The 27,956-nt window shown below is 62.1% G+C and overlaps 4 protein-coding genes across 5 annotated transcripts; 2 read left to right on the top strand and 2 right to left on the bottom strand.

Moving 5' to 3' along the window:
• The first annotated feature begins 2,011 nt into the window (after positions 1 to 2,011).
• On the top strand, positions 2,012 to 7,307 carry CORO1B (coronin 1B). The gene is made up of 11 exons (XM_026483059.4): positions 2,012 to 2,104; positions 2,872 to 3,074; positions 3,316 to 3,438; positions 3,544 to 3,673; positions 3,856 to 4,037; positions 4,125 to 4,244; positions 4,907 to 5,011; positions 5,097 to 5,242; positions 5,501 to 5,558; positions 6,400 to 6,678; positions 6,848 to 7,307. The coding sequence occupies exons 2-11, from the start codon at positions 2,874 to 2,876 to the stop codon at positions 6,971 to 6,973; spliced, it is 1,470 nt and encodes a 489-aa protein (XP_026338844.1). The 5' UTR covers positions 2,012 to 2,104; positions 2,872 to 2,873; the 3' UTR covers positions 6,974 to 7,307.
• A 106-nt stretch (positions 7,308 to 7,413) lies between these two features.
• On the top strand, positions 7,414 to 9,895 carry PTPRCAP (protein tyrosine phosphatase receptor type C associated protein). Its single transcript, XM_026483064.4, has 2 exons — positions 7,414 to 7,796; positions 9,057 to 9,895. The coding sequence occupies exons 1-2, from the start codon at positions 7,794 to 7,796 to the stop codon at positions 9,675 to 9,677; spliced, it is 624 nt and encodes a 207-aa protein (XP_026338849.2). The 5' UTR covers positions 7,414 to 7,793; the 3' UTR covers positions 9,678 to 9,895.
• A 104-nt stretch (positions 9,896 to 9,999) lies between these two features.
• On the bottom strand, positions 10,000 to 15,537 carry RPS6KB2 (ribosomal protein S6 kinase B2). The gene is made up of 14 exons (XM_044378346.3): positions 15,451 to 15,537; positions 14,868 to 14,988; positions 14,517 to 14,585; positions 13,873 to 14,020; positions 12,789 to 12,846; positions 12,587 to 12,687; positions 12,382 to 12,472; positions 12,177 to 12,297; positions 11,973 to 12,080; positions 11,321 to 11,383; positions 11,101 to 11,178; positions 10,904 to 11,011; positions 10,675 to 10,787; positions 10,000 to 10,423 (listed from the first exon to the last, which is right to left on the bottom strand). The coding sequence occupies exons 2-14, from the start codon at positions 14,964 to 14,966 to the stop codon at positions 10,237 to 10,239; spliced, it is 1,344 nt and encodes a 447-aa protein (XP_044234281.2). The 5' UTR covers positions 14,967 to 14,988; positions 15,451 to 15,537; the 3' UTR covers positions 10,000 to 10,236.
• Positions 15,538 to 16,748: 1,211 nt separating this feature from the next.
• On the bottom strand, positions 16,749 to 26,420 carry CARNS1 (carnosine synthase 1). 2 transcript variants are annotated; one of them, XM_026483065.4, is made up of 10 exons: positions 26,344 to 26,420; positions 25,954 to 25,983; positions 24,387 to 24,660; positions 23,522 to 23,611; positions 22,775 to 23,262; positions 22,376 to 22,550; positions 22,201 to 22,286; positions 21,269 to 21,500; positions 20,899 to 21,179; positions 16,749 to 18,930 (listed from the first exon to the last, which is right to left on the bottom strand). In XM_026483065.4, the coding sequence occupies exons 2-10, from the start codon at positions 25,954 to 25,956 to the stop codon at positions 17,704 to 17,706; spliced, it is 2,856 nt and encodes a 951-aa protein (XP_026338850.2). In that variant the 5' UTR covers positions 25,957 to 25,983; positions 26,344 to 26,420; the 3' UTR covers positions 16,749 to 17,703. The 2 variants fall into 2 exon arrangements, with proteins under 2 accessions (XP_026338850.2, XP_057173424.1); XM_057317441.1 differs by having other exon boundaries at positions 24,387 to 24,447; positions 26,344 to 26,415.
• Positions 26,421 to 27,956: the final 1,536 nt, after the last annotated feature.

Here is a 27,956-nt window from a genome sequence, read left to right as displayed (position 1 = left end):
AAAAGCACAGTGCGCCGTGGCAATGCTGGGTGACCCCAGAGGAGGGTTTTGTGTTAGAGGACTCATGCGCACAAGGCCAGAGAGGTTGACATTCCACAGTCCGTCTGCCTCACCCCAGCACCCCAGGGAGGGGGGCCTCCTCTTGCCCTCTGGGAGACTCGCCCCTTCTCCGTTTATTCTGAGCTGTGAATATGAACATTTTCAATTCTACATTCAGGGCTGCTGTTCATTCGTTCCTTCAGCGTACAGGCCTTGACCCCACGCTGTGCGCTAGGTCTCATTCTAGGTGCAGGGGGTACAGCGGGAAACAGGACAAAGGGCTGCCCTCTACAAAGTGCTACATTCTCGTGGGGGGGCACACAAAAAGCAACTACACAAATAATCACATAATAGAACATCGGATGGTGATTAAGAAGGATACAGGAGGAACAAGTAAGGGGCAGACAGTGACCAGTGAGGGGGGTGGTCTGAGACCCAGAGAAAGTGAGGGATGGAGCCTTTTCGCAACCTGGGGGGAGAGTTTCCAGATGCAGGGAACAGGATGTACCTAGGCCCTGGGGTGGGAAAGAAGGTGGTTTGTTTCAGGGACAGGAGGCTCCGTGTCACTGGGCCACGTGCAGGGAGAGGACAGAAGAAGGTAATGTATGGGGGCGGGGGGTGCAAGGACTATGGGCGCTATTTCAAGTGTGGCAATGAGGAGTGAGGGGAGGGTTTGGGGCAGGAGATCTGGTCTGGGCTTTAGACAGCCCCTGGCTGTTGCCTGGAGGGCACAGTGGAGAGAGAGGCTTAGTGGCTGCCTTCCCTCTTCCAAATCACCCTCATTCCTGTCCTTTTTTGGAAGGGTCTGCCTGTCCCAGGGTGTGTGGAACAGAGGGAAAAGCAAGGACTTTGGAGCAAAACAGATGGGGACTAAATCTTGGTGGGGTGACCTGGGGCAGGCACCCCTCCCCTCTGAGCTGTTTCCTCATCAGGGAATGGGAAGGGGGTTGAGTAGGATAGAAGCCCCAGCCTGCGTAAGGCACAGTGGGGCCTCCTGCAGCCCCAGATAAGACTTCTCCTGGCTTTGCTCTTCCCTCCTCTTCCCACCTACCTCTTTTCTTCTGGGAAAGAGACCCTGACCATCATCTCAAGGAAGATGAGGGAGGTGACCAGTGCCCCGGGGACACCAGCCCCAGGGGGGAATGGGGGAGATGGCCAGTGCCCCAGGGACACCAGCCTCAGGGGGGAATGGGGGAGATGGCCAGTGTCCCAGGAACACCAACCCCAGGCAGAGGGGACAGATTCTGCCTGTCAGACCCAAGGGACACCTAAGTCCCCCCAGGGTGGGACACAGACAGGGATGGGGTAGATCTGAGGAGGCCAGCAGGAGGAAAACATCTGCAGACAGACCACTAGGCTGGAATATGGCAGGGGGCTTGTCCCCATTTCTATTTTTAATAACGAGGCCCAGGAGGCCCCAGAGGTGTTCATTGGAAACAGTGGGTTGGCTGGGACCTTCCACGGGCCCCTTAAAACACCAGTGTTGCATTTATTGTCAATCACGTGCGTGTACTTCTGTAACCTTTAAAAAGAAGCACGTGAATATACCGACTGTCAGACTGGATACTATATTTTGGAGATACTATATTTTGGGGTGGACTGGGGCACCCGGAAGTATGCACTAGGATGGGGGCTTGGCGCGCCGGGCTCCATGCAATCTTGGTACTCCCGAGGGCACCGCCAGAGGAGCAGGACCGGGACGGGGCCGGGGTCTGCAGGAGGGCTGCACCCCGCACCTACGGCCCCTCCGGTCCGACCCCCACCGCATCTCTGCCCCTAGGTCCGGAGGGACCCTGGCGCCTGAGGGGCGGGGCTCGCCAAGGCACCGCCCCTGCGCTCCCCTAGCTCCGCGCTCGGGGCCTCCGGGGCCCGCTCGCAGTCTCCCGCCCCGCCCCTCCGCGCGTGACCTCGGCCCCGCCCCCGCAAGCCCCCGCCCCGCCCCCCGTCCCCCCCCCCCGCCCCCTGCCCCCGGCTCCTCTGTCACTTCCTGATTCCCGCTTCCTGCTTCCCAGAGGCCGGGATCCGGAGCCGCCCGAGGCCCGTGCCGCATCCCCCGGCGTCCCCGGTGAGCGCAGCGGGACGGAGCTGGGAGCGCGGGCGGGGGACCGGGCGGGGCTGCGGGGGCGGAGCCGCGGGAGGCTGGGGTGGGGGGTCGCGAGTCCGAGGAGCCCTTACCCTCCGCGGCGCGCCACCCTCAGCCCCAACTCCTTGTGGCCGCCCAGCGTCTCCCGCCACCCAGGTTCACCTTGGACCCCGCTCCGAGGACGCCCTGGGATGCTCTGCGGCCGGGAGCGGCATCCTGACCCCCGCCCCCCAGTCCTGCAAGGCCCCCTGGGCCGGCCTGGGGCTCCCTGCAGCTCCCTGCGCATTCCTGCAGGCACTGCACATTCCCTGGGGCTCAGAACTGGGGCCTAGCGCGGCTCCACATTGGAGACCTTTCCCCATCACCCAGCTTCCAAATCCTGGGCAGGAAGGAGCCTGCTTGGAACTGACTAGGACCCACAGAGGAGCTAAGCTTGCCCTGGCTTCGGCACCTCCCACCTCCCCCACACATACCAGAGCCAGGGAGGGGCCTGCGTAGGGTCCTGCAAAGCCCCTGGGGACTCAGCAGTGTGGGCCTTGGGTCAGTGCACTCCTCCCACCTCAGATGCCCCTTTGGTGGGGGGCAGCCAGGGTCTGCACCTGTGACCCCGTTCGGTAACTGGGGAAACTGAAAGCCCAGAGGGTTACCATGACCCGGTTGCATCCTCCCCACGTCCCTTCGTGCAGCCCTGGGAGGGTTGGGGGTTGTTGGGATGGGTGAGGGGTGATCGAAGCTTCTCCACCCTGCAGACATGTCCTTCCGCAAAGTGGTTCGGCAGAGCAAATTCCGGCACGTGTTTGGACAGCCGGTCAAGAATGACCAGTGCTATGAAGATATTCGAGTGTCCCGTGTCACCTGGGACAGCACCTTCTGTGCCGTCAATCCCAAGTTCCTGGCTGTGATCGTGGAGGCCAGCGGCGGGGGTGCCTTCCTGGTGCTCCCCCTAAGCAAGGTGGGCCCCATCAGGGCTGGGGGAAGGACTGGAGACTTGGCCACACCTTCCAGGCCTCTCTGCTCACTTCACTTTCTGTATCTTGCCCATCCCCACACTGCTGGGCAGGTGTCATAATCCAGATTTATTGCCTAAAAGAGGTGTTAGCACAGATGGAGAAAGTTCTTTATTGCCACTGAGTCAGGGTCAGAGGGAACAGACATTTCCTGCTCACCTTTGACTGCCCCTCTCATGCCCGCAGACGGGCCGCATCGACAAGGCCTACCCGACGGTGTGTGGACACACAGGACCCGTCCTGGACATCGATTGGTGTCCCCACAATGACGAAGTCATCGCCAGCGGCTCGGAGGACTGTACGGTCATGGTGAGGCACAGGGCTGTGGTTGGGCCCAGGTCACAGGTGTGGCTCGAGGCTGCCGGCAGCAGGGCCAAGCAGAGGCCTCAACGGCCATCCACACCACTCCCGCAGGTGTGGCAGATCCCGGAGAACGGGCTCACCTCCCCACTGACAGAGCCGGTGGTGGTGCTGGAGGGACATACCAAGCGAGTGGGCATTGTCACCTGGCATCCGACTGCCCGCAACGTGCTACTCAGCGCAGGTCCGCACTGCCCCCCCCACCCCCCCCCGCCCCTCTCTGTGCGCAGCTCCGGAACCCACACCCTCTCCCAGGCCCATCTGACAGGCAGTAAAGCCGAGGCCCACAGAGGTCAAGAGGCCAGGTCTGGCCCCAGGAGGGGGGTCGGAGCCAGCCCGGTGGGCTGACGGCCCCCCGCGTCGCAGGCTGTGACAACGTGGTGCTCATCTGGAACGTGGGCACGGCGGAGGAGCTGTACCGGCTGGACAGCCTGCACCCGGACCTCATCTACAACGTCAGCTGGAACCACAACGGCAGCCTCTTCTGCTCCGCCTGCAAGGACAAGAGCGTGCGCATCATCGACCCCCGCCGCGGCGCCCTGCTGGCGGTACGTGGCCCCGGAGGCCTAGGATGGTAGTGGACAGGCCGAGGGGCTGTGTCGGCTGCCGCACTGACCGCTCTGTCCCCCGGACAGGAGAGGGAGAAGGCTCACGAAGGGGCCCGTCCCATGCGGGCCATCTTCCTGGCCGATGGCAAGGTGTTCACCACAGGCTTCAGCCGCATGAGCGAGCGGCAGCTGGCGCTGTGGGACCCGGTGAGTGGCCATGGCCAGCCTGAGGGGACAGGCTGGATTGAGACTTGGACCCCACCCTGGGCAAGGAGGGCAGGAGTCACCCTGGAGAGGTGTGTGGGTCCCAGGGTCTCAGCCTGACACCTGAGGCCCTCAGGACCTGGAACCCTGCCAACCTCCTCTGTCCTTACTCCTCACTCTCCAGCCTCCCCGCTGCCTCCACCTCCCTCCAGGCCCTACCCCACCTTGTTCTTGCCAACTGAAAGGCCCTTCTCTCCTTTGCTTGCCTGTTCCCATCTGGCAGCCCTTCGGGGCCCAGTGCAGAGGGCCCCTCCTCCAGGAGGCCTCCCAGCTCTTCTCCTGAAGGGCTCTGTCCCATAGCCCTGTGCTTCGGTATAGTGATCTCAGTGGGCCCCTCTGAGACGGGGTAGTGCTGCCTGGCACCCCCCCACTCCCACGTGCTGGGCTTTCACCTGAGAGCAGATAAAGGCCTGGAGTAGGCTAGGAAAGTGGAATCCTGGGAGTAGAGGGGATCCAGGAGGGTGGGAGAGAACCCATCTGGCATGGTGGGGGCAGTGCCAGCAGGCGTGGGAGGCAGCCTGGGGCCAGTCCTGATGGGCTGGGACGGTGAGGAGATGGAAGGAAAGTTCTGGCGTGGCCTGACTGCCCACCACCCCGTGTGCCAGGAAAACCTTGAGGAACCCATGGCCCTACAGGAGCTGGACTCCAGCAATGGGGCGCTGCTGCCCTTCTACGACCCGGACACCAGCGTGGTCTACGTCTGCGGCAAGGTGGGGCCAGGCGGGGGGGGGGGGGGGGGGCGGGGAAGAAGGCCGCCTGCCTAAGTGCTGACCCCTGCCGCCTCCCACCCCACAGGGTGACTCCAGCATCCGGTACTTTGAGATCACAGATGAGCCCCCCTATATCCACTTCCTGAACACATTCACCAGCAAAGAGCCCCAGAGGGGCATGGGCAGCATGCCTAAGAGGGGCTTGGAGGTCAGCAAGTGCGAGATCGCCCGGTAAGAAGGGCCTCCCGGGTGGCTGGCTGCAGAGGGATGAGTTGGTCCCAGCGGCAGAGGCCTGGCCATGGCTGGGCGGGGTGAGAGATCAGATCTCCGGAGGCTGCTGAGGAGCGGGAATCAGCCCACAGCAGGGCCACGGTCAAGGTCAGACTGTGGAGGGGTTGGGGTGAGGCCTGGAAGTGGAGAGTGCAGGGAGCCCGGGAAGCTGGAGGGGGAGGTTCCACCCTCGGTTCCTCCCTCCCTCCCCTTTCCCAGGTTCTACAAACTGCATGAGCGCAAGTGTGAGCCCATCGTCATGACGGTGCCAAGAAAGGTGAGGCCACCTGGTTCCCTGCCTACCCACTCCCTTCCCCAGTGGACAGGCCACGTGGGAGTGACCGGGCTGAGGCCTGTGAATGGGACATGGTTGAGTGTGGATGTGGTCAGTGAGCTGGACAGACACCAGCATGCCTTTGGGCCACCGCCAGGCGTTGGGCTGTGCCAGGCGGGGCATAAGACAGGATGAGACTGGGTGAGCTGAGGCCCTGCTCGGGAAGAGCCGTGGGAGACAGACGCGGGGCAGCCGTGGAGGGCCCCCTGTGGCAGGCAAGGCAGGACCAACAGCATGGCTAGGGTAGGGCCCTCCAGCGGTGGGGCTAGGCCAGGCAAAGGGCACGGAGGTAAGAGCGGAGAGAGGGACGGGAGTCTGGCTGTCGTGGAGACTCCCATTTAGAGGGGATCAGTCCACGTGTGACCGGCCTCAGATACCCACCCAAGAACCTTGGACGAGCTTCGTTTTTTCCCAGCCAGCATTTACTGAGCGAACTGTTCAGCGTGCCAGGCACATCCCAGGGAGGAGAGCTATGAATGAGGCTGACGAGTTCACAGTCCCTGGGACACAGACAGGGCTCCCAGAATCCCATGAAGCCACATAGCTGACCCCTGCTTAGGAGCGTTGGGAAGGCTCCTGAATTACTGGCCTTATCCAGAAGGGAAGTGAAATGAGAAATTGGTGCTTTAGAGAGGCCACTTGGGGCCAGGCCATTGGAGGATGGGTTGACAGGGTGCCAGCCTGGAGGCCGAGAACGGTGAGGAGGTGGCTACCCAGGGTCCAGACAAGAGGATCCTGCCACTGGGCCCCCAGCTGATCCAGACCTCCCCCACCCCCTGCCCAGTCGGACCTCTTCCAGGACGATCTGTACCCTGACACAGCCGGGCCTGAGGCAGCCCTGGAGGCAGAGGAGTGGGTGAGCGGGCAGGATGCCAACCCCATCCTCATCTCCCTGCGGGAGGCCTACGTGCCCAGCAAGCAGCGGGACCTGAAGGTCAGCAGGCGCAATGTGTTATCCGATACCCGGCCTGCCGTGGCCCCTAGCTCGGCCCGCCCCGGGGCTTCCACGTCTGCTGTGTCCGTCCATACTCTCGTCCCCGGCGGCAGCCTCACCGGAGCCGCGGTACGTGTCCCCCGGTCAGGGTGGTGTGGGGAAGCCCCAGTTGCCCTGGTCTGCTGTGTGTGTGCCTAAACCCTTCACGGCCCGTCCGTCAGGCTCAGGCCCCGGCCTGGTAGATTTGGGGAGGGCTGCAGCTCCACGACCCCTGACTCCTGCCCCCACGTCCCTGCAGGAGGCTGGGAAGCTGGAGGAGGTGATGCAGGAGCTTCGGGCACTGAGGGCGCTGGTCAAGGAGCAGGGGGAGCGCATTGGTCGCCTGGAGGAGCAGCTCGGCCGCATGGAGAATGGGGACGCGTAGGACCACAGGCCCAGGGGATGCCACTCCCCCTCACTTCCTCCTCCTCCACTCTCTCCTCACTCAGCCTCTGCTGGCAAGTCACAGCACTCGCTGGCTGCCTCCTGCCCCCTGCCCAAGGCCTCCGGGGCAGGTTCAGGGGCAGTCCACACCGACCCACCCTGTGGGCCTGGGCTGGAGCCACGCCTGGCTCTTGTCGTTACTGTGGAGGATTTTTGTATCAAGGCAAGCTTATACTCTGAGGGACCATCTCTCCCCAGCTCCCTGCTCCCTCCCCAGAGGAAGTGGGAGGGACAAGCTCTATATTTTCATTCCAAATAAAATTCTCTTTCTAAAAGCCAGGTTTGCCCTCTGCAAAGGGTGGGGCTGGGAAAGGAAGTCTGGAACGCTGGGGGCAGTTGAAGCCGGCCCACAGGGATCCCAGTTGCGAGAAAGGTCTGGGGGCCGTGAGCATCCCCCCACAAGTCATTGCTCCCCTGAATTACGCCAGCTAGAGAATCTGAGGCCACAGACCTGTGGATGCCCAGGACTGCGTCCTGCTTTGAGCTGGTACCTGGCTCCTCCTTTTGGAGGCCTGGCCACAGGCTCCACAGCCCCAGCCTCACCCAGTGAGACATCTGCGAGGCTCTAGTGTGGGTTAGGTGGTCCCCAGAGGCCCGCGGCCCCCAGCAGGGGCCTATGGCAGGGAGGGCTGGGTGGGGTACGTGGGCAGGAAGCGGAAGCGCCCAATAACCCCTAGCTGCAGCTGAGCACGCCAGAGCTCACTTCCACTCAACACAGCCAGAGCTGGTGGCGGGCGCCAAGCACCGAGGCCGGCAAACTGATGGTGAGCACGGGGACCCGCTGGGTCCTGCAGTGGGGGCCACAGGAGGTCAGAGCTGAGTGTCTGGGCCCTGGGCACTAAGGGAGGACCTCTGCATTGGGTCCCAGGAGAAGCAGCCAGTTGAGGGCAGAGACGGGAGACCCAGGGCAAGCGTGGGGCAGAAGCTGGGCCTTCCTCTCACCTCACCTCAGAGGTGGGCCTCCCTGGGACTCAGGATGTGCCCCCGGCACCCCTCTCCAGGCCTGGCCCCCTTCAGAAACCTCTGATAGACCCTCTCACCTGTTCTGCTGGTGAGCTGGGACCTGGGCATAGAAACTACGTGCGTCCCTGGAACCTGGGCAAACAGAGCCCCGGGTGAAGGGGAGGGTTGCTTGAATCTCGGCACCCCTCCCCCCACCGACACCTCCCACCTGCCTTGTTCCAACCGCAGGCTTCCTCTGGTAGCAGCACCCGCCTCCCCCAGCGCCAGGCCTTGCAAGCCTGAGGCCCCCAGGGACGCGAGTGGAACGGAAATGCTGCAGCTGGGGCAGTCCTGTGGGTGGGAAAGGAAGAGGGGTTTCAGGGACACCCCCCCCATCCTGAGACCTGACCAAGTAGAGGGTAAACAGTTGTCTCAGAGTTGGTCCCTCCATTCCCACACCCCAGGAAGAGCCAACCCCAACACCAGCCTCGCAGATCACCACCCTCCCTCCATATCCCACCTGCACCCCCACCGTCAAGAGTCTTGACCCATCTGACCAGTATTTACTGAGCACCTACTGTGTGTGCCAGAAATGAAGTGCTTGAGCCAGAAAGATTCCTGTCTCCTTGCTGCTTGCTCTGGTGAGGCAGATAAGGCAGTAAATCAGAAGCACTTCTAGGCTGTGTGAGGGGTACGAGGGAGAGCAGAGTAGAGCCAGGCTGGGCCCGGCCGCAGGGGTGAGAGGCAGCCTTCTGGGTCCGATTCGGCCTCGCTGAGGTGGTCTGAGCCAAGGTGAGCCGGCAGCCATGTGGTGCTCGGGGAGTGGAGCGTTCTGGGTAGAGGGAACAGCCGGCACACAGGCCCGGTGCGGGCAGGCTCCTGCAGTGCAGGTGGGGTGGCGAGGGTGGGGGCTCAGAGGCTCCAGGGCCACATCTCAAAGGACCAGGGCCTTGCCGACCCAGTAAGAACGTGGGCTTTTCTGCTTGATTGTCCCCATCTTGCCCGAGAGGCAACTAAGGAGCCAGTCACCCGGCCTGACCGCCCCCAGCCCAGGTGACGAGCCCCTGCCTGTCTCCCCACAGGACCTGCCCTGTGCCCTAGGGCTCGGGACATTGCTGGCCCTGCCAGGGGTCCTGGGCTCGGGCAGTGGCGCCCAGGACAGTGCGGGCTCCAACTCCGTCACTGTCGTCGTGCTGCTGCTGCTGCTGCTGCTGCTGGCCACCGGCCTGGCGCTGGCCTGGCGCCGCCTCAGCCGTGACTCGGGGGGCTACTACCACCCGGCCCGCCTGAGCGCCGCGCTGTGGGGCCGCACCCGCCGCCTCCTATGGGCCAGCCCGCCGGGCCGCTGGCTCCGGGCCCGGGCCGAGCTGGAGTCGCCCGATGAGGACCCAGAGCGGCAGCAGGACGAGCAGGACGTGGAAGAGGACTACCACCTGGTGGGTGGCCTGGAGGAGGCAGCGTCCCAGGAAGAGGGTCAGGGATGCGGAGAGGGGCCCGGCCCACAGCACGTCCCAGAGCCAGCGGAGGAAGCACATGACAGTAACATCGAAGGGGGCCTGGGCCTCAGCGCCCAGGGGCCGGCGGGCTCGGGGGGCAGCGCCGAGGCCCTGCTGAGCGACCTGCACGCCTTTGCTGGCAGCGCGGCCTGGGACGACAGCGCCGAAGCGGCTGGGGGCCAGGGCCTCCACGTCACCGCACTCTAAGAGCCAGCGTGGTGTCCCATCCCTGTCACTGTGCCTCTGTCTCCCGAGCTGCCCTGCCCTGGGCCCATCGTCACCCACACCCCCCCATGAAGTCTCAGACGATTGCTCCCCCACCAGTTCTGTCCCCAAACCTGTGCATCCCTGTCCCCACCAGGAAGGCCGCCCATCCCTAGGGGCACTGGGCAGCCATCTGAAATAAAACCCCTCTGGCCTTGTGACTCTGTGGTCCTGTAGTGACCCTTCCCATCTCTGAGCAGGGGCTCCTCTGGGCACAACCCCACCCGATCCTGCCCCCGGAAGTCCAAGGGAAGAGCCAGGTCAGTGCCATGATTCAATATTTTAATTCTCCAAGGGCACAGCGCAACTGCAGGCCAGCCGGGTGGCGAGGCCACTCCACGGACAGCCACAGCCTGTGGCCCTTCGCGGGCATGGTTCAGGGGCACAGCCACCCCCAACACAGACACGCTCTCACACACACTCACTCCTGTATCCCTAGACACACCTCCAGGTCTGCGGAACTGGCCCAGGGTCCCGCTTGCTCTCAGGGCCCCCCATCCTCCTAGCGGCCTGGGCGCCCACGGCCCCTCTTAGACTTCTTGGTCCCTGAGGGGGGTCGGATGGGGAGTGGGGCAGTGCTCGACGGTGGTGGCGGTGGCGGCGGCAGGAGAGGAGGTAGAGGGGGCTCCGTGGGCTCCAGTGGGCCAGAGCTGGGCCGGAATCCCTCAAAGGGCGAGAACTTCAGGGGGCTGCAGGGGAAACCAAGGATTGAGTCAGCACGTGCTGGCACTGGGGTCAGAGGGCCGACGTCCCCCCCACCCAGGCACAGAGGCCGTGAGGTAGAGTGCCCAGCCAGGCAGCCCCTGCCACAAGGGGTCCCCGAGGGGTGGATGGGAAAACAGAGACTAGAACTGAGATGCAGCCCTGGGGTCGGCTGGCAGAGTGAAAGCTAGAACCGGCCTCCTGCCCCAGCTACACACTCCCCTCTGGCCTGTGGTACCTGACCGGGGTCCGGGGGCTGCTGTTGAGGCGCCTGGGGGAGCGCAGCTTGGGCTGGAAGGAGAAGCCCTCCTTGATGCTGTCCAGGACGGAGGGTGCCACGTATGTGAAGCCCTGGGGCGAGGGGGGGGGGGGGGCGAAGGCAGGGCCAGATGACACTCAGTGTCCACCACTCCTTTGCCACAATCCTGCCTGGGCCCCCAGAGCCCTCAGGCCACCCAGGACCTCACCAGGAAGGCCTGGTTTGCGCTCTCACTGAGGGCCGTATCATCTGGACTGTCCACCGGCGTCTGCCGCGTGAAGTGGGTGTCAAACTGGCTCACATCCTCCTCTGACTGCTGTGGGAAGACCCGAACGGGGAGGATCGTTAGGGGGCATCCAAGATGGGTCCTCCATCTGCCCCCAGACCAATGGGTCCTCCACTTACCAGAGAGGGCCTGAAAGGGGGGTCTACGCGGCGAGCCAGGAGATCATCCCAATTAATATGCCGGAAGAAGGGGTGCCTCTGTGGGTAGAGGGCCCCCAAATATCTCATCATTTCACCCTCCTTGGCTCCTTCAGTAACTCCCTTCTGCCCTAAGGCCTTGCCTGCCTCCTGGCACCTTTGGGGGCTCAGGCCTGCCCCCTCCTGGTGGTCCCAGACCCACCTGCACATCAGCAGCATCCCCGGGGCCACCCCCGATCCGTTGGCTGGGATTCCGCTTCAGAAACTGCAGGGCAAGGGCAGAGGGGGAGGGTCTTGGGGAGAGGCACTGATTGTGTTCCTCCGTGTACCTGGGGGCTGGCTGGGCCGGGGAAAGGTGAGGTAGGGGTGTGTGTGTGTGTGTGTGTGTGTGTGTGTGTGTGTGTGGCAGTGGGGAGAAGGCCTCAGGAGTGTGGTCTCTACCTACTGACAACCTTAGGACTTCCAAGGTTTGGTCTAGTGGCCCTTCTGCATGAAGCCTTCGCAAAGGCGCCCGGTCGCTGGCATCATTCCAGGGCACTGCAGTGGGATCCAATCTCTGAGCCTAGCCGCCCACTTTTACCCCCAACGAATGCCTTCTTGATGGGAGAGCAGCTAGCTCATCATGCATGTTCTGTGCATTAGGACCTGGGACTAGGGATGTGTGCGGCAGGGTCAGCAGCTGGTCTGCAACAGAGTGAAGGCCCGAGCTCAGCGTCTTGGACCCCAAGTCAGTGCTCCTTCATCCCAAAGGCATACTGTGCAGGCAGGGCTGTCCCATAGTCCAGAGAAACTCAGGATTCCATGCAGGGCCTAGAAGACACTGGGGGCTGGACCAGGGGCAGGAGGGAGCCCACCTTTTTGACAAGGTCCCGGGCATCAGGGGTGAGGTAGGGGGGCAGAATCAGCTTCCCTTTGATGATCTTGTCCATGGTTTTCTTTCGGTTCTCCGCAGTGAAGGGTGGCTGGAGAAGGCAGAGGGTGAGACTTGGGGGCCTCCCCCCAGGCCCTGGCCTTGCCCCTGCCCCAGGATGGGGACCCCCTCCCACCCCCCTCCTCACCCCCCTTCCTCCCAAGGAGGCTGGACTTGCCGATCCAGTGAGCATGTCATACATCAGGGCCCCCAGGCTCCACCAGTCCACTGCCCGGTTGTGGCCGCTGCGTACCAGAATCTCAGGGGCCCTGGCGGCCAGGGGAAACCACCAGTCGGGCCGGGCCCTTCCTGGCAGTCCTCCCGATCCCTGGTCCCAGCCAGCTGCGGCTTACATGTACTCAATGGTGCCACAGAAAGTGTGGGTGACGGCACCCTCGTGGATCGACTCCTTGCACAGACCAAAGTCTGTCAGTTTGATGTGGCCTGAGGAAGATGTTGGGGGGTGGTCAGGGCCCCGGGCCACGCGTGGCTCCTCGGCCCTCCCTGCAGAGTCCGACCCAGCACAAGCGGCGGCAGGGGCGGGGCACGCGTGCGCACCCTGGCCGCTGAGCATGATGTTCTCAGGTTTGAGGTCCCGGTAGATGATGCCTTGGGAGTGGAGATGGCCCAGGGCCAGCGTGATCTCCGCCAGGTAGAAACTGCAGAGACAGGACGGGGTGAAAGCAAGGCGTGGGGCTGGGCTCCAGGGGGGGGATGTGTCCCTGGAGCCCCTCCAGAGAGGCAGGAAGTTAACACCTACCAGGCCGTGTCTTCCAGGAAGATGCCCTCTCGCTCCAGATGCGTGAAGAGCTCACCGCCTGTGACACAAACACGTCAGCAGCTGCGTGCGGGACTAAGCGCCTTCGCTCTCTGAATCTCGCTTTCTTCTTGGGGAGAGTGGGACTCATCGTTCGGGCCCTACCTGCCTCACAGAGCTGCCGTGGGGATTCAATTCAATTCAGCAAACATCTACCGACGCCTACTCGGTGTCTGGCCCTGTCCGGGGTGAAGCTGGGGACACAGAGATGAAGAGACCCAGCCATCGCCCTCAGGATGCTTAGTCTAATGGGGAGACAGACAAGCACACAGGTGCTCGGACATGCCAGACTGAGGCAACGGCTCCCAGAGCTTAACGCAAAAAATCTCACAGAGGCGGCAAAACGACTCCCAATGTGAGGGGACACAGCCCGTGGTAACAATGAGAATCGAGGGGGTGCTGAGAGGGACATGGGAACTGGAGCTCGCAGGGGTCATCTGTGCAGACAGGACCGGGCGGGAAGAGGCCCCAACTGCTTCACGGCCAACAGGGGGCACCAGGCCAAGGAGGCCAGGCCTCATCGGGGCAGTTAGAAGGAGCCACGTAACTGAGAGTAGGAGCGCTGGGGACAATTCCGTGCTGAGACGATGACCCTGGGAGTTCATGGAAGAGGGTGAGCTGAAGGCCTCAGGCCCAGTTAGGAAACCTGACCCTGGGAGGAGAGTGGAGAGGAGGGAGGACACTGCTGAGAATGAACCAGCGGGATCCGGGACCGACTAGACACAGGGCACACAGGAGAGAAGAGAAGGCCATGAACAGGTAGTGGAAATGGACAAAACGAGCCACTGGATTTCTGTACAAACTCCCACCGTTCCCGTCCACCCCAATACAGGTGAGGGACGCAATAGGTGCTGGACAGACGTTTGCTGAATGAATGAATGAAGGGACGGATGGACACACGGATGGATGGGTGTGGGGGTCCCCTAGCCATTCTACACACCACATCTCTCCGGGCTTCCCCCAGAGCTCCCAGTGCTTCCTGGCTGGTTCCCTGGCCCTGGTTCCCTGGCTGGGCCCCCGCTCATACCACTGAGGCACTCGAGGATGAGGTAGAGTTTGCCACCAGTCTGGAAGGCATAGGCCAGTTCCACAATGAAGGGGTGCTTCACTGACTCTAGAATGTTCCGTTCAGCCCGCGTGTGTGCTGTGTCCTTGGCGTTGCGCACAATTTTGGCCTGAAGAGGCAGGGAGCAATCAGAAGGTGGGCACCTCGGGAGCCTTTAGTCCCTCCAGCCATTACCCTTCTGCCACCTGTTATCGCTCGACTGTACTTCTCCATAACGCCGCTACCGGCGGTCATCCTTCTCAAGGACTGACTTATCCTCTAGAGCTACCTCTCCACTTTAGCAAGAATGGCACTGCAGGCAGATCATTCTTTACTGGGGGTGCTGTCTTGGACATCGCACGACGTTTAGCAGCAGCCCTGGCCTCTACCCACTGGATGCCAGCAGCACCCCTATTTAGTTGTGACTCAAAAATGTAGAGGCAGTATTGCCCACAGTTGGGAATTACTGCAAACCAACATAACCACAACTGACAACAAACCAGCCAAGGCCCAAGACAGGGGCCATCTCCTCCATCACGTTCACTACTGTCTTTCGGAAGCCTGGAGTTGTGCACGGAGAACAGCAGCTACCAAGCAAGGATTTGTTAGCTGAACAAATGACTCACCTTCCTCAGGACTTTCATGGCATATATTTTGCCCACGTTGGTGCCCTGCACCTTTCGCACTTGGAACACCTGTAGGGCAGGGGAGACAGGATCAACCTCCCTCTCCACATCCTACCTCCCAAAAGCTCCACCCTGAAGCTCTGGCATTGAGACCAAGAGGCCTAGGCCCACCCAAGGGTGGGGCAGTAAAGATGTCAAGTCTGATTCTGAGAGGATCTGCCTTTCCCTCCTTTATGTTTGCACCTCAGCGTTCTACGGAGGCGCGGCGGATTTACAAGTCTAATTTGTTTTGAGACCCTCTGCGGCTGGAAGACTGAGGCAGGGAGATGAGCGAGGAAGGAGGGCCAGTACCTTGCCATAGCCCCCCTTGCCCAGCACACGCAGCAGCTCAAAGCAGTGGGGCCCGATGCGCTCGGGGCCCTGGTTCACACTGGTCTCAGTGAGCTCCATCTCCTCACAGTGTCCCACACACCTAGTGACACAAGAAGTTAATGGGGGCAAGGCTCCGGTACTCCCCGTGTCTCCCTCCCCAGCCCATACCCTCCTCCCCCAACACAGCCCTCACTCACTCCAGGCCAGCCGCCCTCGACTCGGCAAGGGGACACACGTCCTGTGAGAAACCGCGGGGTAAGAGCCAAGGAAGGCACCGGGACCCTCCCCCTCAAGCTGGACTACTTGGCCCAGGAGAGGAGCGGGTCAGGAATGGGAGCTGGCGGGCGATGGGCCAGCACTGGGGAGGAAAGGCCGAGGGCAGAAAAGGGAGACCCGGGGTAAGGGCTGGGTCCTGGAAGACACGTCGGGGTGAGTGAGGGTGGGTTAGAGCTTAACAGGGGCCGGGCTCTGAGACGCTCTGGCTGGGGGAGCCAAGGCGATTTCACCGCCTGGAGGATGGCATCGGCTCCGGGATCAAGCCGAGCCCGGGAGGACCACTCACCGAGGGGCTCAACTCTGGCTCGCCCTCGCTGGCCTTCCTCCGTCTCCAGGTCCAGGTCAAACAACCGCCGCCATAGCGGCGCCGCCCGGCGGGCCCTTCGGCCGGTGCTCGGCCGCGCTCAGACTGACAGCTCGGAGGGCGGGGCGGGGAGGCTGTACGTTTATCACTCCGCGACCGCGGCCGCGCGCGCCGGTGACGCCTGAGGAGGCCCCTCTCCCCCAGCAGGCTGCTTAGTCTGGCAGGCGAAAAGATGGCGCCTGGCGCAAGGCCTCTCGGGAACTGTAGTTCCAGAGTGCCAGGCTGCTAAAGCCAGTTAACACCCTTTGACGGGGACGCTCAGTCTTCCCAGCACTGCTCCCCGGGGCCGGCACCGGACAAGGGCAGCCTGAAAGGCGCTCATCTTGGTTCTGGAAGAGTTTGAGTTTGGATTGGGCAGAAGCACATGCAGGTAATGGGTGTAAATTAATCCCAGTCCCGGTTTAAGCCGTGCGCTGGCTGGTGGCTGGCTGGCTGGGTGCTGGCTGGGTGGCGAAAGGCAGGTCGCATCTCTCTGTTCGCCCCCGAGAGGCGGCTGCATCAGTCTCCCTACGTGCACGTGCCTCAAAGGACCCTGCAATCAGAGCATTTACTGGGTGACTGCTCACTGCTCAGGTCACGGCTGGGCTTTTTTTTCCCCAGGTTCTTGTCAGAAAGGGTTTGGGTCTCATTGATCCTCCTGTAAATATGGGTTTGTGCTGGAGTTTGCTACATTGCCAATTTAAGTACATTTAGTAATTTTGCTACCTGGTGCAGAAGAGGCACTTAATAAACTTCGTTAAAGGAATGAAAGAAAGAATGAATGAATACACCAAACCTGTCTGTGACTTTAGATTTGGGCATGGATTCTCATTGAATAGGGATCTGTAGGGGTGAATTTGGCCACCCCCAGGTCTTGGATGAGTTCTGACTGTTGGGGGCTGTCTGGATGTGCATTCCAGTTGGGTGGGAAGGCTAAATATGACCTCAGTTAGACGGAACTCAGGAGTCTCCAGGCTGGAGGAAGGTTATTTGGTTGGCTGTGGTCCTCTGGTTGTAATTCCACCCTCCAGAGACCCTCAGGTTTGGGTCCCGCTGTGAGTGACCGTGGCAGGCCCCTGCTCACGGTCAACACAGAGGCCTGGCCAGGATGGTGTTTTATCCTTAGCTCTAGGTGCCACAGGTATCCCCTAGCCACCTCTCCGTCCTCCCTTCCCCAACTCCCATCTAGCTGAGCCTGAGAGGTGGTGTCCCAGTCCCAAGAACCAGATGCAGACTTTTCATTAGTTCCTAAGCCTTTATTTGGAGAGGGATGCTTGTGGAGCTAGCCACAGCTGCTGTGCTACACAGGGGCAGAGTTATTGAAGCGGACTCCCCACGATCAGGAAGGGAGTGTAGACTCTTCCCTGATAATGCTGGTTCGTTACGCCAGAGGCCAAAGCACCAAAGCTTGGTGGAGAAGGTGCGTGCTGCCTGGGAGGGGGCGTTCACTCATCTTAAGGCCACATATGAATGAGGGCAGGGAGGTGAGTGGGGTTTAGAAGCTGAGTGGGCACATAAGACTTAGTAAAAGCAGAAACCTGGACCTTGTATCTTGTCCCTTGACCCTCCAGCTACTGCGGAGTGACCTTGAGGCAGTGGTTGTCCCTCTCGGAGCCTGCCTCCTCATCTGTAGAATGGGGCAATAGTGTCTGCCTCGGGAGATGGTTCCGGCTGAACCCAGGCCACCTGCTTCTATTTCTCAGGCCAAACGAGTCAGGCAGGGCACTGCCAAAAGTTGTCAGCAGGCTCTAGAAATATCCTGGAATTTGCTAACTGAGGGTTGCGAGTAAGAGGACGGGGCATTTCGTCTCAGGCTTTTGTGGGATTTGTCCAAGGCCAGGGGCCAGCCAGCTTCTCTCATCCCGTAGACTGCAGGAAAAGAGACAGACCTGGAGGGATGACAGAGAGGGGCTAAGTTTGGGCCCACTCCCACCTCCCTGCGGTGTGTGTGCGAGCCTGTGCGTGTGTATGTGCGCACCTGTTGTTTTCTCCATAGCTAGACTCGTGGGGCAGGACTGGGGCTTTTGGGCTGGACTGACAGCAAGAGGGGCCTGTGCCCCCCCCCTGATACTTTCTTTTGTGGCCCTCAAGCTCGGGAGGCCTTCATGCCAAATGGCCCTGCCACTCTGGAACAGACCTGAGGCCTTGGCGTGGGCCCGGCCAGGGTTGGGGCAGGGTTACAGGAACCGAGAGGCACTATTTGAAGTGGGACAGGAAGTGGGCAACAGGGTAGTGGGGCCCATCGATGCCCAGACCCTGGCAGAGGCCCAGCAGGCGGAGGCGAGCCTCAGCCGGGCTGGACCCAGCACAGGCCACGCTACAGTAGGGCTCCTCGTATTCACCCTGCTCCAGGATCTCCTCCAGCAAATTGAAGCGCAGCAGGCCCTGGTCATGAAGAGCCTGCAGGGTCTCACGGCTGGAGGTGGAATTGAGCACCTGCAGGTGCTGGGACATCAGGCACATGACCCCCACCAGGTGGCCACGGGCACGTGGGTGGGTGGGCAAGGCAGGCCGCAGGCCGCAGGCCACCATAGCTGCCGCCAGCAGCAGGTCCACGCCGTAGAGCTCCAGGATCCAGTCTCTCAGGTAGAAGCCACCCATTCGAGGGTTGATCTCGATGAGTTTTGGCCCAGCCCCAGTCAGCTTGAGCTCCACGTTGAACACCCCATCCAGCAGCCCGCAGCCCAGGCAACAGCGGAAGGCTGCCTGCACCAGCTGGGCCTCCTGCTCCGGTGCCAGCCCCGTGGGCATGCAGGCTGCCGTCTCAGTGAAGCCGGGCAGCCTCGTGGGGCCGTTGTCGGAGACGAAGGCGGCCAACAGTCGCCCACCAAACAACACCAGGTCCACATCGTGCTCGGTGCCCTCAACGAACTCCATGAGCAGCATGGCGTTGCCCCAGCCCAGCCCGATGCCGGGGTGGTCAGCCTCCCCCTGCAGGTCGCGGGCGACCCGGGAGAAGTGTTCGTGGCACTGTGGCGCGTCCTCCACCAGCCGCACACCCACTGCACCTGCCCCGAACTCCAGCTTCATGACCCCTGGCAGGGGCACCTGGTGGACGGCCTTCTCCACATCGGCCTCGCTCTCCAGCGGGCAGCAGGGCACAGCGTGGAGCGAGGGCGCAGGCCAGGGCGGGCCCTGACAGCGCAACAGGTGCAGCTGCGTGCAGCTCTTCTGCTTGGCCAAGCGCATGGCAGCCGGGGGGCTGCAGGGCAGACCCAGCTCCTGGCAGAGCAAGGCCGTGAGCACCAGGCAGTCATCCCAGTAGGAGAAGCAGCCGTCCAGCTGCAGGCCACGTGCCCGCACCAGTTCTGCCAGCAGCCGTGCATTCTCTTCATCCCGCCGGTGCTCTGTCACGTCGAAGTGGATGAACGTCTGCACCAGCTGGGATGCAAAGTGGTTGGGGTCCGACTCCACCAGGTGCAGCTGCAGAAACCACCAGAACACAACACACCCAGGTCAGCCTGTGCTGGACACTGGGGCGACTGGATGGGGCCTAGAACCTGGTTTTGGCCCTCAGGGGAGCCCCAGTTCTACGGGCTCAAAAAATATCTGTTGATGATTGACTAAATGGAAGATGCCGAGTTCGCACACCTAGCCCAGCCTGGAGGGGAGGAAGGGCAGCCGTAAGGAGACAATGCTTAGGCCGGGAGCTTAGCCTCAGCCAGAGGGAAGATGGCGGCCCGAGGGAAAGGGTGTGATCTGGGTGGGAGGGGGCTGGAGCGAAGAGCGAGAGAGAGCGGGCTGGTGGGCCCCTGCCCACTCTGACCAGAGACTGTAGGGAAACTACCAGGGTTGGGGGTTGGGACAGGTGGCCTGGTGTCTTCGGGCATCATGCTCTTGGTCGTCATTCACCCAAAGATTTCTGACCCTGGGTGTGCCCATGGAGGAATCCAGTGGGGCCCTGTGCCCCAAATCTCACTGCCCGCTGGGGGAACACAGACACAAAGCGGCTGGTTCCCAGGGCTGAGGCTGCTCCTGAGAGGGGAGGGTGGCTGTGAGCACTGTAACACTTGGCAGCAAGAGGAGTGGAAAGACATTCCAAGTGGACAGCACAATGTGCAAGGCAGGGAGTGAAGAGGCAATAGGAATGGCTGGAGGGTCGGATCCCCAAGGACATGTCCTACTGTGGAAGAGGGGAGAGGAGGTCATTGTGGTGATGAAGGCCCGGAAGAACCTGGCCTCTGTTTTCTTATCTGCTCGGTGGGGGATAAGAATGCCTACTCTGCCGGCTTGGCCATGGCGCCACATTCTTCAACGTGAGGCCCCTGCTGTGAACTTGATTCGGGATCTGGAAGCCGCTTCCCGGGCACACCCTCCTCATGCCCTCAGGAATTCAACCTCCAAGGGCTGGCCCTTCCTGCAGGACAGGGCCAGGCTCCTTAGCCTGGCATGCAGGGTCCCGGTTCTGGTACTAACCGTGAATGACGCCCCCCCCCCCCACTGCCCATCTGCGCTGGGCTCTTTTTGCCCTGGAGGGCTCTGTGCCCTCCCTGGGGTCCCCTTTCACCTGGGTGGGACAGAATTCGGCCAGAGGCCAAGAAGAGTTTAGACTTCTGGAGAACCTGGGTGGCTCAGTCCATTAACAGTCTGCCTTTGGCTCAGTTCATGATCTTGGGGTCCTGGGGTGGAGCCCCTGCATCTGGCTCCCTGCTCAGCAGGGAGCCAGCTTCTCCCTCTCCCTCTGCTGCTCTCCCCCCCTTATACTCTCTCGCTCTCTCTCAAATAAATAAATAAATAAATAAAATCTTCAAAAACAAAAGGGGGGGGCGCCTGGGTGGCTCAGCCATGAAGTGTCTGCCTTTGGCTCAGGTCACGATCCCAGAGTCCTGGGATCGAGCCTCGTGTCAGGTTCCCTGCTTGGTGGGAAGCCTACCTCTCCCTCTCCCACTCCCCCTGCTTGTATTCCCTCTCTTGCTGTCTCTCTCTCTGTCAAATAAATAAATAAAATATTTTTTAAAATAAAATTAAAAAAGACTTGGGGAGGCTGGGTGGCTTAGCCGGTTAAGCGTCTGCCTTCGACTCAGGTCATGATCCCAGGGTCCAGGAATGGAGTCCTGCATCAGGCTCCTTGCTCAGCAGGGAGCCTGCTTCTCTCTCTGCCTGCCGCTCCCCCTGCTTGTGCTCTCTCTCTCTGGCAAATAAATAAATAAAATCTTTAAAATAAATAAATAATAAAAAACAAGAGACTTCAAACTTCTAACCTGGACGGGCAGGGGCCCCGATCCGTACTCCTGGGCTCTAGAGCCCCTAGCGGACACGCCCAATGCAGGCTCTGCCCCGCCCCAACCCCTCACCGCCCCGCCCCAGCCCCTCACCGCCCCTGCGCCCGCGGCACCGCCTCCAGTACGGCGGCCGGGACTCCGGGCCGGCCCCGCCCCTCGCCCCGCCCACCTTGAGCCCGTAGTCGCGCGCCGCCTCCCACACGAACTTCTTGCTGACGCCGCCCGCGCCGATCAGCAGCAGCTGCTTGCCCTCCATGAGGCAGTGCGCAGACCGCCGCAGCATGGTTTCCACGAGCGGCGCCGCCGCCGAGTCCTCGGCCGCCGAGCGCGGGTGCTGCGCGGCCCACAGCCCCTCGAGCGCGCCGCACGCCTCCAGACACAGGCCGCCGTTCAGCTCCAGGGCCACGGGGGTCAGCGCGCGGCCCTCGACCGTCAGCGCGAAGTCTACGCCTGGGCCGGGCGGGGGGCGCGGGCTCAGCGAGGGCTGCCCTGCGGCCTCGGGCCCCTCCCCGGCCCCGGCCCGGGCCTTCCGCACTCACCGAGGAAGTCTGTGCGGGCCCGGCGCCCGCCGCGCTGCTCCGCGCTCAGGCCGGCCTCCAGGGCCAGCACGGCGGCCAGCGCGGCCTCGGCCGCTGTCTTGACGCGCTGTCGCACGACCGCCACCTGTCCCGTCTCACCCAGGCCACAGCGAGCCAGTGCCACCTCCAGCGTCTGTGGCAAGGAGCTCCGGTGCCGCAGAGGCCGGTCCTGACGGCCCACGCTGCACACCACCTGGGCAGGGTGTGGCTGAGGGTGTTGGCCCAGGAGGAGCCGTCCCAGGACTAACACACCCCCCACCCACCCACTGCCCCTGCACACCTACCCTTGTGCCAAGATCCAGGCCAGACCTCCACTGTGACTTTCACTGCACAAACCACTTTCCCCTGCCACTGCCCACCTGGTCCTTCAGACCTTAAGGGCATTCTACCCAGGCTTCCAGGCCCAGCTGAGGTCTCCGCTCCCTGAAGGCTCCAAGCACGCTTGCTCCTAGCTCCTGCAGGCCAGGGGCCTGTGCCACCCTGGTGTGCCCACCCCCCTAGACCTCCATAAGGGCAGGGCTCAGAGACTCCCTCAGGTTGACTCAGAGCTGTGTTCCCAGGAGGGTCCTCAAGCTGCCTTGAGTTCCCTAGCTTGGAGGCCCCTCTTAAAGGACTCCAGACACTGGCGGTTCAGGGACCCTGGGTCAGCCTCTTCTCTGAGTGTGAGCTCCCTGGAAAGAGGATTCAGCCCTGGGCCCTGGTACCCTACCCTGAGGTAGGAAGGGTGGAAAGGGAGGGAAAAAGCGTCAGACCCAGGAGTCCTCCTAGAGGCCACCAGGATTCCCCCCAAAGATTATGTCTTCTCTCTGCCCGGGACCCTCAGCAGTGCGTTAGGGCTGGGCTGGGCTGGGGTGTGGCAGCAGGGTCAGGACCTAACGCTGGGCCATGCTCACCTTGCTCAGCAGGGGCCTGTCACCTTGAGTCCGACACACCACAGCACAGATCCGCACGGCCAGCTCAGGGCCAGGTGGGGGACTGCCTGAAGAAAAACAGTGAGGCCTGAGCCCGGCACACAGCAGCCAGGCGGGAGCCAAGCTGCCACTTCTGGCTGGCCCAGGGGACTCTCACCTGGGAAGGGCAGCCGGGCAGGTGGGCACACAGCCTCCACCAGGACACTCTCCTCCTCCTCCAGTTTCTCCAGCAACGCCAGCACCGTGTCCACCACCATGCCCAGCTCCGCGCGTGGGCACACACGCAAGGCCTGCCGCCCCCGCCAGCGCCAGCCACTCAGCTTCACAGCCACCTGCCACAGGGAGGGGAAGGGGGCCTCCTTACTACCCCGCGTACCTGTGGGCTACCGTAGGGTCCAATGTGTAAACTCAGGTAAGAAGGGAGGGGATTGCCACAGAGAGAGACGCCAGCAGTAGTGCTCAAAGCTGGGGACAGCTTCCCAGCAGGACTTGGTAACCACCCGTGGGTCCCATCCTGCTGGCATCTGGACAGACCTCGGAGGCAGGAGCCTTTTACCTGCAGGGCATCACCCAGGGCCCCGGAGTGCAGAAAGGCCCCTACTTCCTCCTTCACCAGCGTCTCCTGGCCCTCTTTGCCACTCAGCTCCACCATCCGTACGCCCGGGCTAGCATCCCCTCCCCGCAGCAGTGCCGGTGGCTTATAGGTGAAAGCCAGGGTGGCCGGCACAGCCACACCACCCTGCTGAGCCAGCAGTCGCCTTGTCAGCAGCCTGTCCTCCAGCAGCCGGGCCAGCTCAGCCGAGGCTCCTGTGGGGCAGGTCAGGTCACGGGCAAGTTCAGCTGCCTCTCGACCCTGGCCAGGTCCCAGCCCCAGGCCCGCCAGGAAGTAGGTGGCTCGGCGTGGGGGGACAAAGTCCTCCAGGAATGTCAGGCCCCCTGGGTGGAAGCTCACAGCCTTAGAGACCAGCAGGACCGCCTCGCCCGGCTGTCCAGGTGCTGGCACCTTCGTCAGCCAAGCAGGGGACAGGCAGAGGAGCATGTTTCCTGTGGGCAGAAGGAGGAGGGTTGCTGGCCAGGGAAGGCCAGGGAAGGCTTAATGCCCCCGTGCCCTCCACCTCCAGCCCGGGGCCCTGGGTAGCGGGGGGCAGCTGCTCCCAGAACCCACCCCCACTCAGAGTGTGGCGGCTGGCCCAGTGGAATGCAAGCTGTTGCCAGGGTCAGTGGGTATTTCGGGATGTGGCTGGGCCAGGGCAGGGCTGCCCTTTCCATAGGAGCGGGTGGGGGAACTTGGGCACGTACTCACCCGGGCTCTGGACCCCACCCTCCAGCAGCACAGACAGAAAGGTGCTGGGGGATCCCAGAATGCATAAGGTCACCTCTGCACCAGGGCAGCCTGGGGGTGGGGTGGGGAGAACGTTGCCAAGCTATCTTTCTACCTACCCTTCCCTGCCCCGTAGCCCCACCCTCCCCCCTGGGGCCCCCAGGTCCTTTCCAGCATGGGCTGAGAAGGGTGGAGAGGATAGAGAAGACACTGGAAAGGAAGAGGGAAGTTGCCTGCCCATCCCATCTGGGGAGGCTGGCCCCCTGCTCTCTGCAGCTAGCCTGGAAAGTACTGGAAGCTAGGTGACTGGAGACCTGGGTTCTAGCCTGGATTCTGACACTGACTTTCTCTGTGACCCATGGCCCCCATGCAGTACTGGGGGGGGGGGGGTTAGTCCCTGTGCCTCGGTTTCCCAGTCTGTGATTTTCATGTATTCTAGCTGTGAACCCTCTGTCCACACAAAACCTTTGTGGTCACCTAATCTATAATACAGATATAGAAATAAATAAATAAAATATAAAGCAGGGGAGGAGTTTTGGGTCCCAACTGTTAGCTGCTTCCACAGCAGCTCCCAAGACACGTCTATAGAAGCTTTGGCTCCACAGGCCGTCGATTACAAATCCCATGGCTGGGTTTTCTGGGGACGTTGATCTCTAACTTTACTGGTGCCAGATGCCCTTTGAAACAACGCTCGTCTGCCTGAGGTTGACTGGCCTTGCCTCCCTGGCTTCAGATCCAGCCAGAGCCTGGGGGAAGGGGCTGACCTTGACAAGGATGGGATGCAGGCTGGGCTGAGGGCACCTCCCCCCACCCAGGGATGCCTCCCCTCCCTGGAGCCCTTGGGCACCTGTGCGGGGCACCTGGCTGCGGTCCTGGGTCTCCGGAAGGCCAGCGTGCTGCAGACAGCTCTGCAGGAGGCTATAGTAGTAGACGGTCCAGGCCCGGGCCTCCACCCCCTCGAGCGAGCCCTTGCAGTCCAGGCCCACGTCCTGGCGCCAGGAGCCAGGGAAGGAGCCTGGGGGCGGCAGGCCAGAGCCTCCTCCCCATGGGCCCTCCTCTTCCTCCAGGTCCTTGGAGCCCAGGGGGCAGTCCCACTCAGGACCCAGCGGATCCAGGGAGAGCTGAGAGGGGCAGAAGGGGTGGGTCTTGGGCAGAGTGGGCAAAGGGCACGTTAAGTCACCCAAGGGGATAAGCCCTCCACACCCCTAACCTTGGGTTATGCTCAGGGCAGACGCTGTCCTAGGAACCAGGAAGGGGTGGAGTTGGGTTAGGGGGTGAAGGCCTGTCACCAGGAACATGTAGGTAGGGGTGCTTTGTAAACTGTAGGTGCCGTGCTCCAGGGGGCTGGGGGTAGAAAGCAATGTGCTGCTGGCTGGACCACTGCCCCCCATCCCACGCCAAGGTCGGCGCTAGCTTGGTTCACAGGACCAGAGATTTTGGTCTGTTTTGTTTATCGAAGCAGTCTTGGCACGCCATAAGCTGCTCAATAAAGGTTGACTGAGGACAGATGAATGAATGAACCAAGCAACCACCCTTGAGCTGTTCGCTTCTCTCTGGCCTCCGTAACCTATCTACTACCATCACGGAGCTCTGCCAAGACCTAAATGCGTAGATGAATCTTTCCACTGCCACCCAAATAGGGCTTGCGGACCTACTGTGTGCCCCGCCCTGTGCCAGGCATTGGTAGGGGTAAAAGCCAGTGCCCTTTTTTCAGATGTTCTGAGTCATGGAAATGCTTTCTTTGGATGAAATTTTACACCCCTGCCCCTCTCTGAGGCTGGCTGACTCCCACATGAGGCTGCTCAGAGGCTCTGTGTGGCCACAGGCGGGGATAGCGGTGGACCTGTCCTCCAGGGGACAGCCTGGCAACCTTGGGTAAGTTCTCTGGGCCTTGTGGAGGTGAGGCTGAGACTTCAGTCATGGGGAGACAGTATGCTGTGGCCAGGAGGGCAGGTCTGCGCCTGAGACCTGGGCTCAAATCCAGGCTGACCAGTTCCAAATTCTGAGCCTCGTGCCTTCTCTTAGAAGGTGTGTTCCAGAAAGAAGAAGAAGGTGCGTGTTCCCTGAGAGCCCAGACTGTGCATTCACTGCTATGTCCCCAAACCTACGATGGTGTCAGATGCATAGGAGGGGCTCAATACATGTTGCAGGATGAATGAACGCCAAAGGGGACCAACAGTGCCCATCCCTGGGGCTGGTGGGGGAGGGATGAAGTGGCTGGCACACAGCAGCCGCTTGTCCCATGGCACCTGGAGTGGAGAACCAACCACGGTGCGTGCCCCTGGTCATAAGTCTGAGCTGTCTGCACAGAGGAGCCCCCAGTGTGAGGCTTTTGGGTGCCAAATGCTGCCCTCTGGGCCCTCCCTCTGGCCAGGAGCTTGGGCCTTTTGGGGGGAAGGGGGGTGGGGACTCACCATCTTACAACAGGCGGGGTGTCTGAGAGCCTGATGGCAGAGACAGAGGATAAAAGACAAAGGAGGGAGTCAGGGCAGCCGGGGCTGTACCCCATTGCCCAGCCCCTAAGACTCTGGGGCGGAGAGGTGCCCGCGGCAGTGCCTGTGTCCTGTCCCTGACAAGTGTCCGAGGCTGTCCCACCCCCACCCCAAAGAGGCGGTGAGATCTTCCGCCGGGACCCCAGGGGTCCTGACCCCCTCCTGGAGCTCAGGCTTCCCCGGTTGCGCCAGGCGGCGCTGGGGTCTGGGCACCCCGCCCTCCCAGCGGGGGGCGCGCTGGGTCCCCGTGGCCCCTGGCCCCGCAGCCCCCCTCCCTGGCTCTCCCCGGGGCGCGGGCAGGAGCCGGGGTACCTGGAGGGCGGCAGCGGCTCGGCGGGGCAGGCGGGCGGCGCGGAGCGGCGGGGGCTCGGCGGCGGCGGCGGCGACACAGCGGGAGCGGGCGGCTCCGCTTTATATAGAAGCGACCGGGGCATGCCCAGTGCAGGGTGGGGGCGGCGCGGGGCCCCAGCCGGCACCCGCCGCCCCGCCGCTCCCGTCCAGACACCCGCCACCCAGCCCGACACCTGGGCTCCAGGGTGGGGCCAGTGAGAGAGGGGAGACCAAGTGGACAGAGGGTCACAGCCACTGGGCTGCAGTGAGGGAAGGGCAGCCAGGACAGGGACAGAGAGAGACAGAGACAGAGGGAGAGTAAGTCCCGAATGGAAAAGGGGTGGAAGAAAGTGGGGGGGAGGAGGCAAAGAGAGCTGGAGAGGGCAGAGACCCAAGGCAGGGCTGCCCTTGGCCTTTGGGGGTGGGGTGGCCGGAAGAGCAGTGGGGGCACACAATCTGGAGTTCTGCCCTTGTATGGAGTCCTGAGCTCCCTCGCACACCCAGCCCCCAGCTGTCTGCCTCAGCCATGAGCACTCTGCCCTATGGCAGACTCTCCCAGAAAGGCCCGGTTGGGCAGGGGTCCCTGTACCTCTGTGGGGTTCCTGCCTCACCTCTCCTGGCCCCCCACCAGAGTAGGGACCAATCAGTAAGAAGACCCCACAAGGGCAGTCCCAGTTTCCTGGGATACCCTCTGCCCTGCAGGGGGCCAGAGGGAAGAGGGTGCCCAAGCTCTGGGGTTCCAGTGGATCTGAGCCCAGAAAAGGGGGTATGTACGGGATCTGTCTTGCCCATTGACACCCACGTCTGCTGGACAGCGGCAGTTATGCGCAGTCTCCCCAAGACACACAACCTTACGCCCAGGTGCGCTCACCCAAGCACCCACAGAAAACAGCTCAAGAGACCTGGCCCACAGCCACAAACTCAGAGACACACCCTCTCCTTGAGTGTCACCCTAGGCAGGTGTCAATTCTAGCTCCAGCCATAGGACCTGGGCACTTCCCCTTGCTGGTCCGAACCTCACTTTCCTCCTGCCTACAGAGGGACTAGTTCCCATCTCACAGGGCTGGGGGGCGGATTAGTACGGGGTCCTCCGGGCCCCCGCCCCATGTAGGCACTTAGTATTACAAGGTCTCCACCTCACAGCCTCAAACCCACACCTTCTCCCTGCCTGTCTCAGCGTTGGAGACTCCTTTGGCTGTCCTTGAGAGCCTTCTGGGCTAGAGGAGAGACCCAGGGGCCCGTGTCTACCACTGAAGGGACTCAGAGGGGAGAAATGATTCATCGTGTCCGTCCAGCCCAGCCCACATTCCCCACACAGCTTTCCAGGGCTGGCTGCTCGGTGCCTTCCCTGGAATTAGGTGTGGCCACCAGAGAAGTCCATTCTCTCGCTGCATGGGTAGCCTGAACTCCACTGCGATGCCACCGGTGGGAACAGGGGTGGGGCACAGATGTCATCAAGGAGCATGAGCTTTTGGCACTTAACAAGAGTTAAAAACTGAGGGCGCCTGGTGGCTCAGATGGTTAAATGACTGCCTTCGGCTCAGGTCCTGATCCTGGGGTCCTGGGATGGAGCCCCGCATCGCTCCGCGGGAAGC

This window comes from Ursus arctos, unplaced genomic scaffold (assembly GCF_023065955.2).
Source record: "Ursus arctos isolate Adak ecotype North America unplaced genomic scaffold, UrsArc2.0 scaffold_23, whole genome shotgun sequence".
Taxonomy (NCBI): domain Eukaryota; kingdom Metazoa; phylum Chordata; class Mammalia; order Carnivora; family Ursidae; genus Ursus; species Ursus arctos.
Note: the sequence above shows the minus strand (reverse complement) of the source record. Positions and strands in the feature narration are given on the sequence as shown.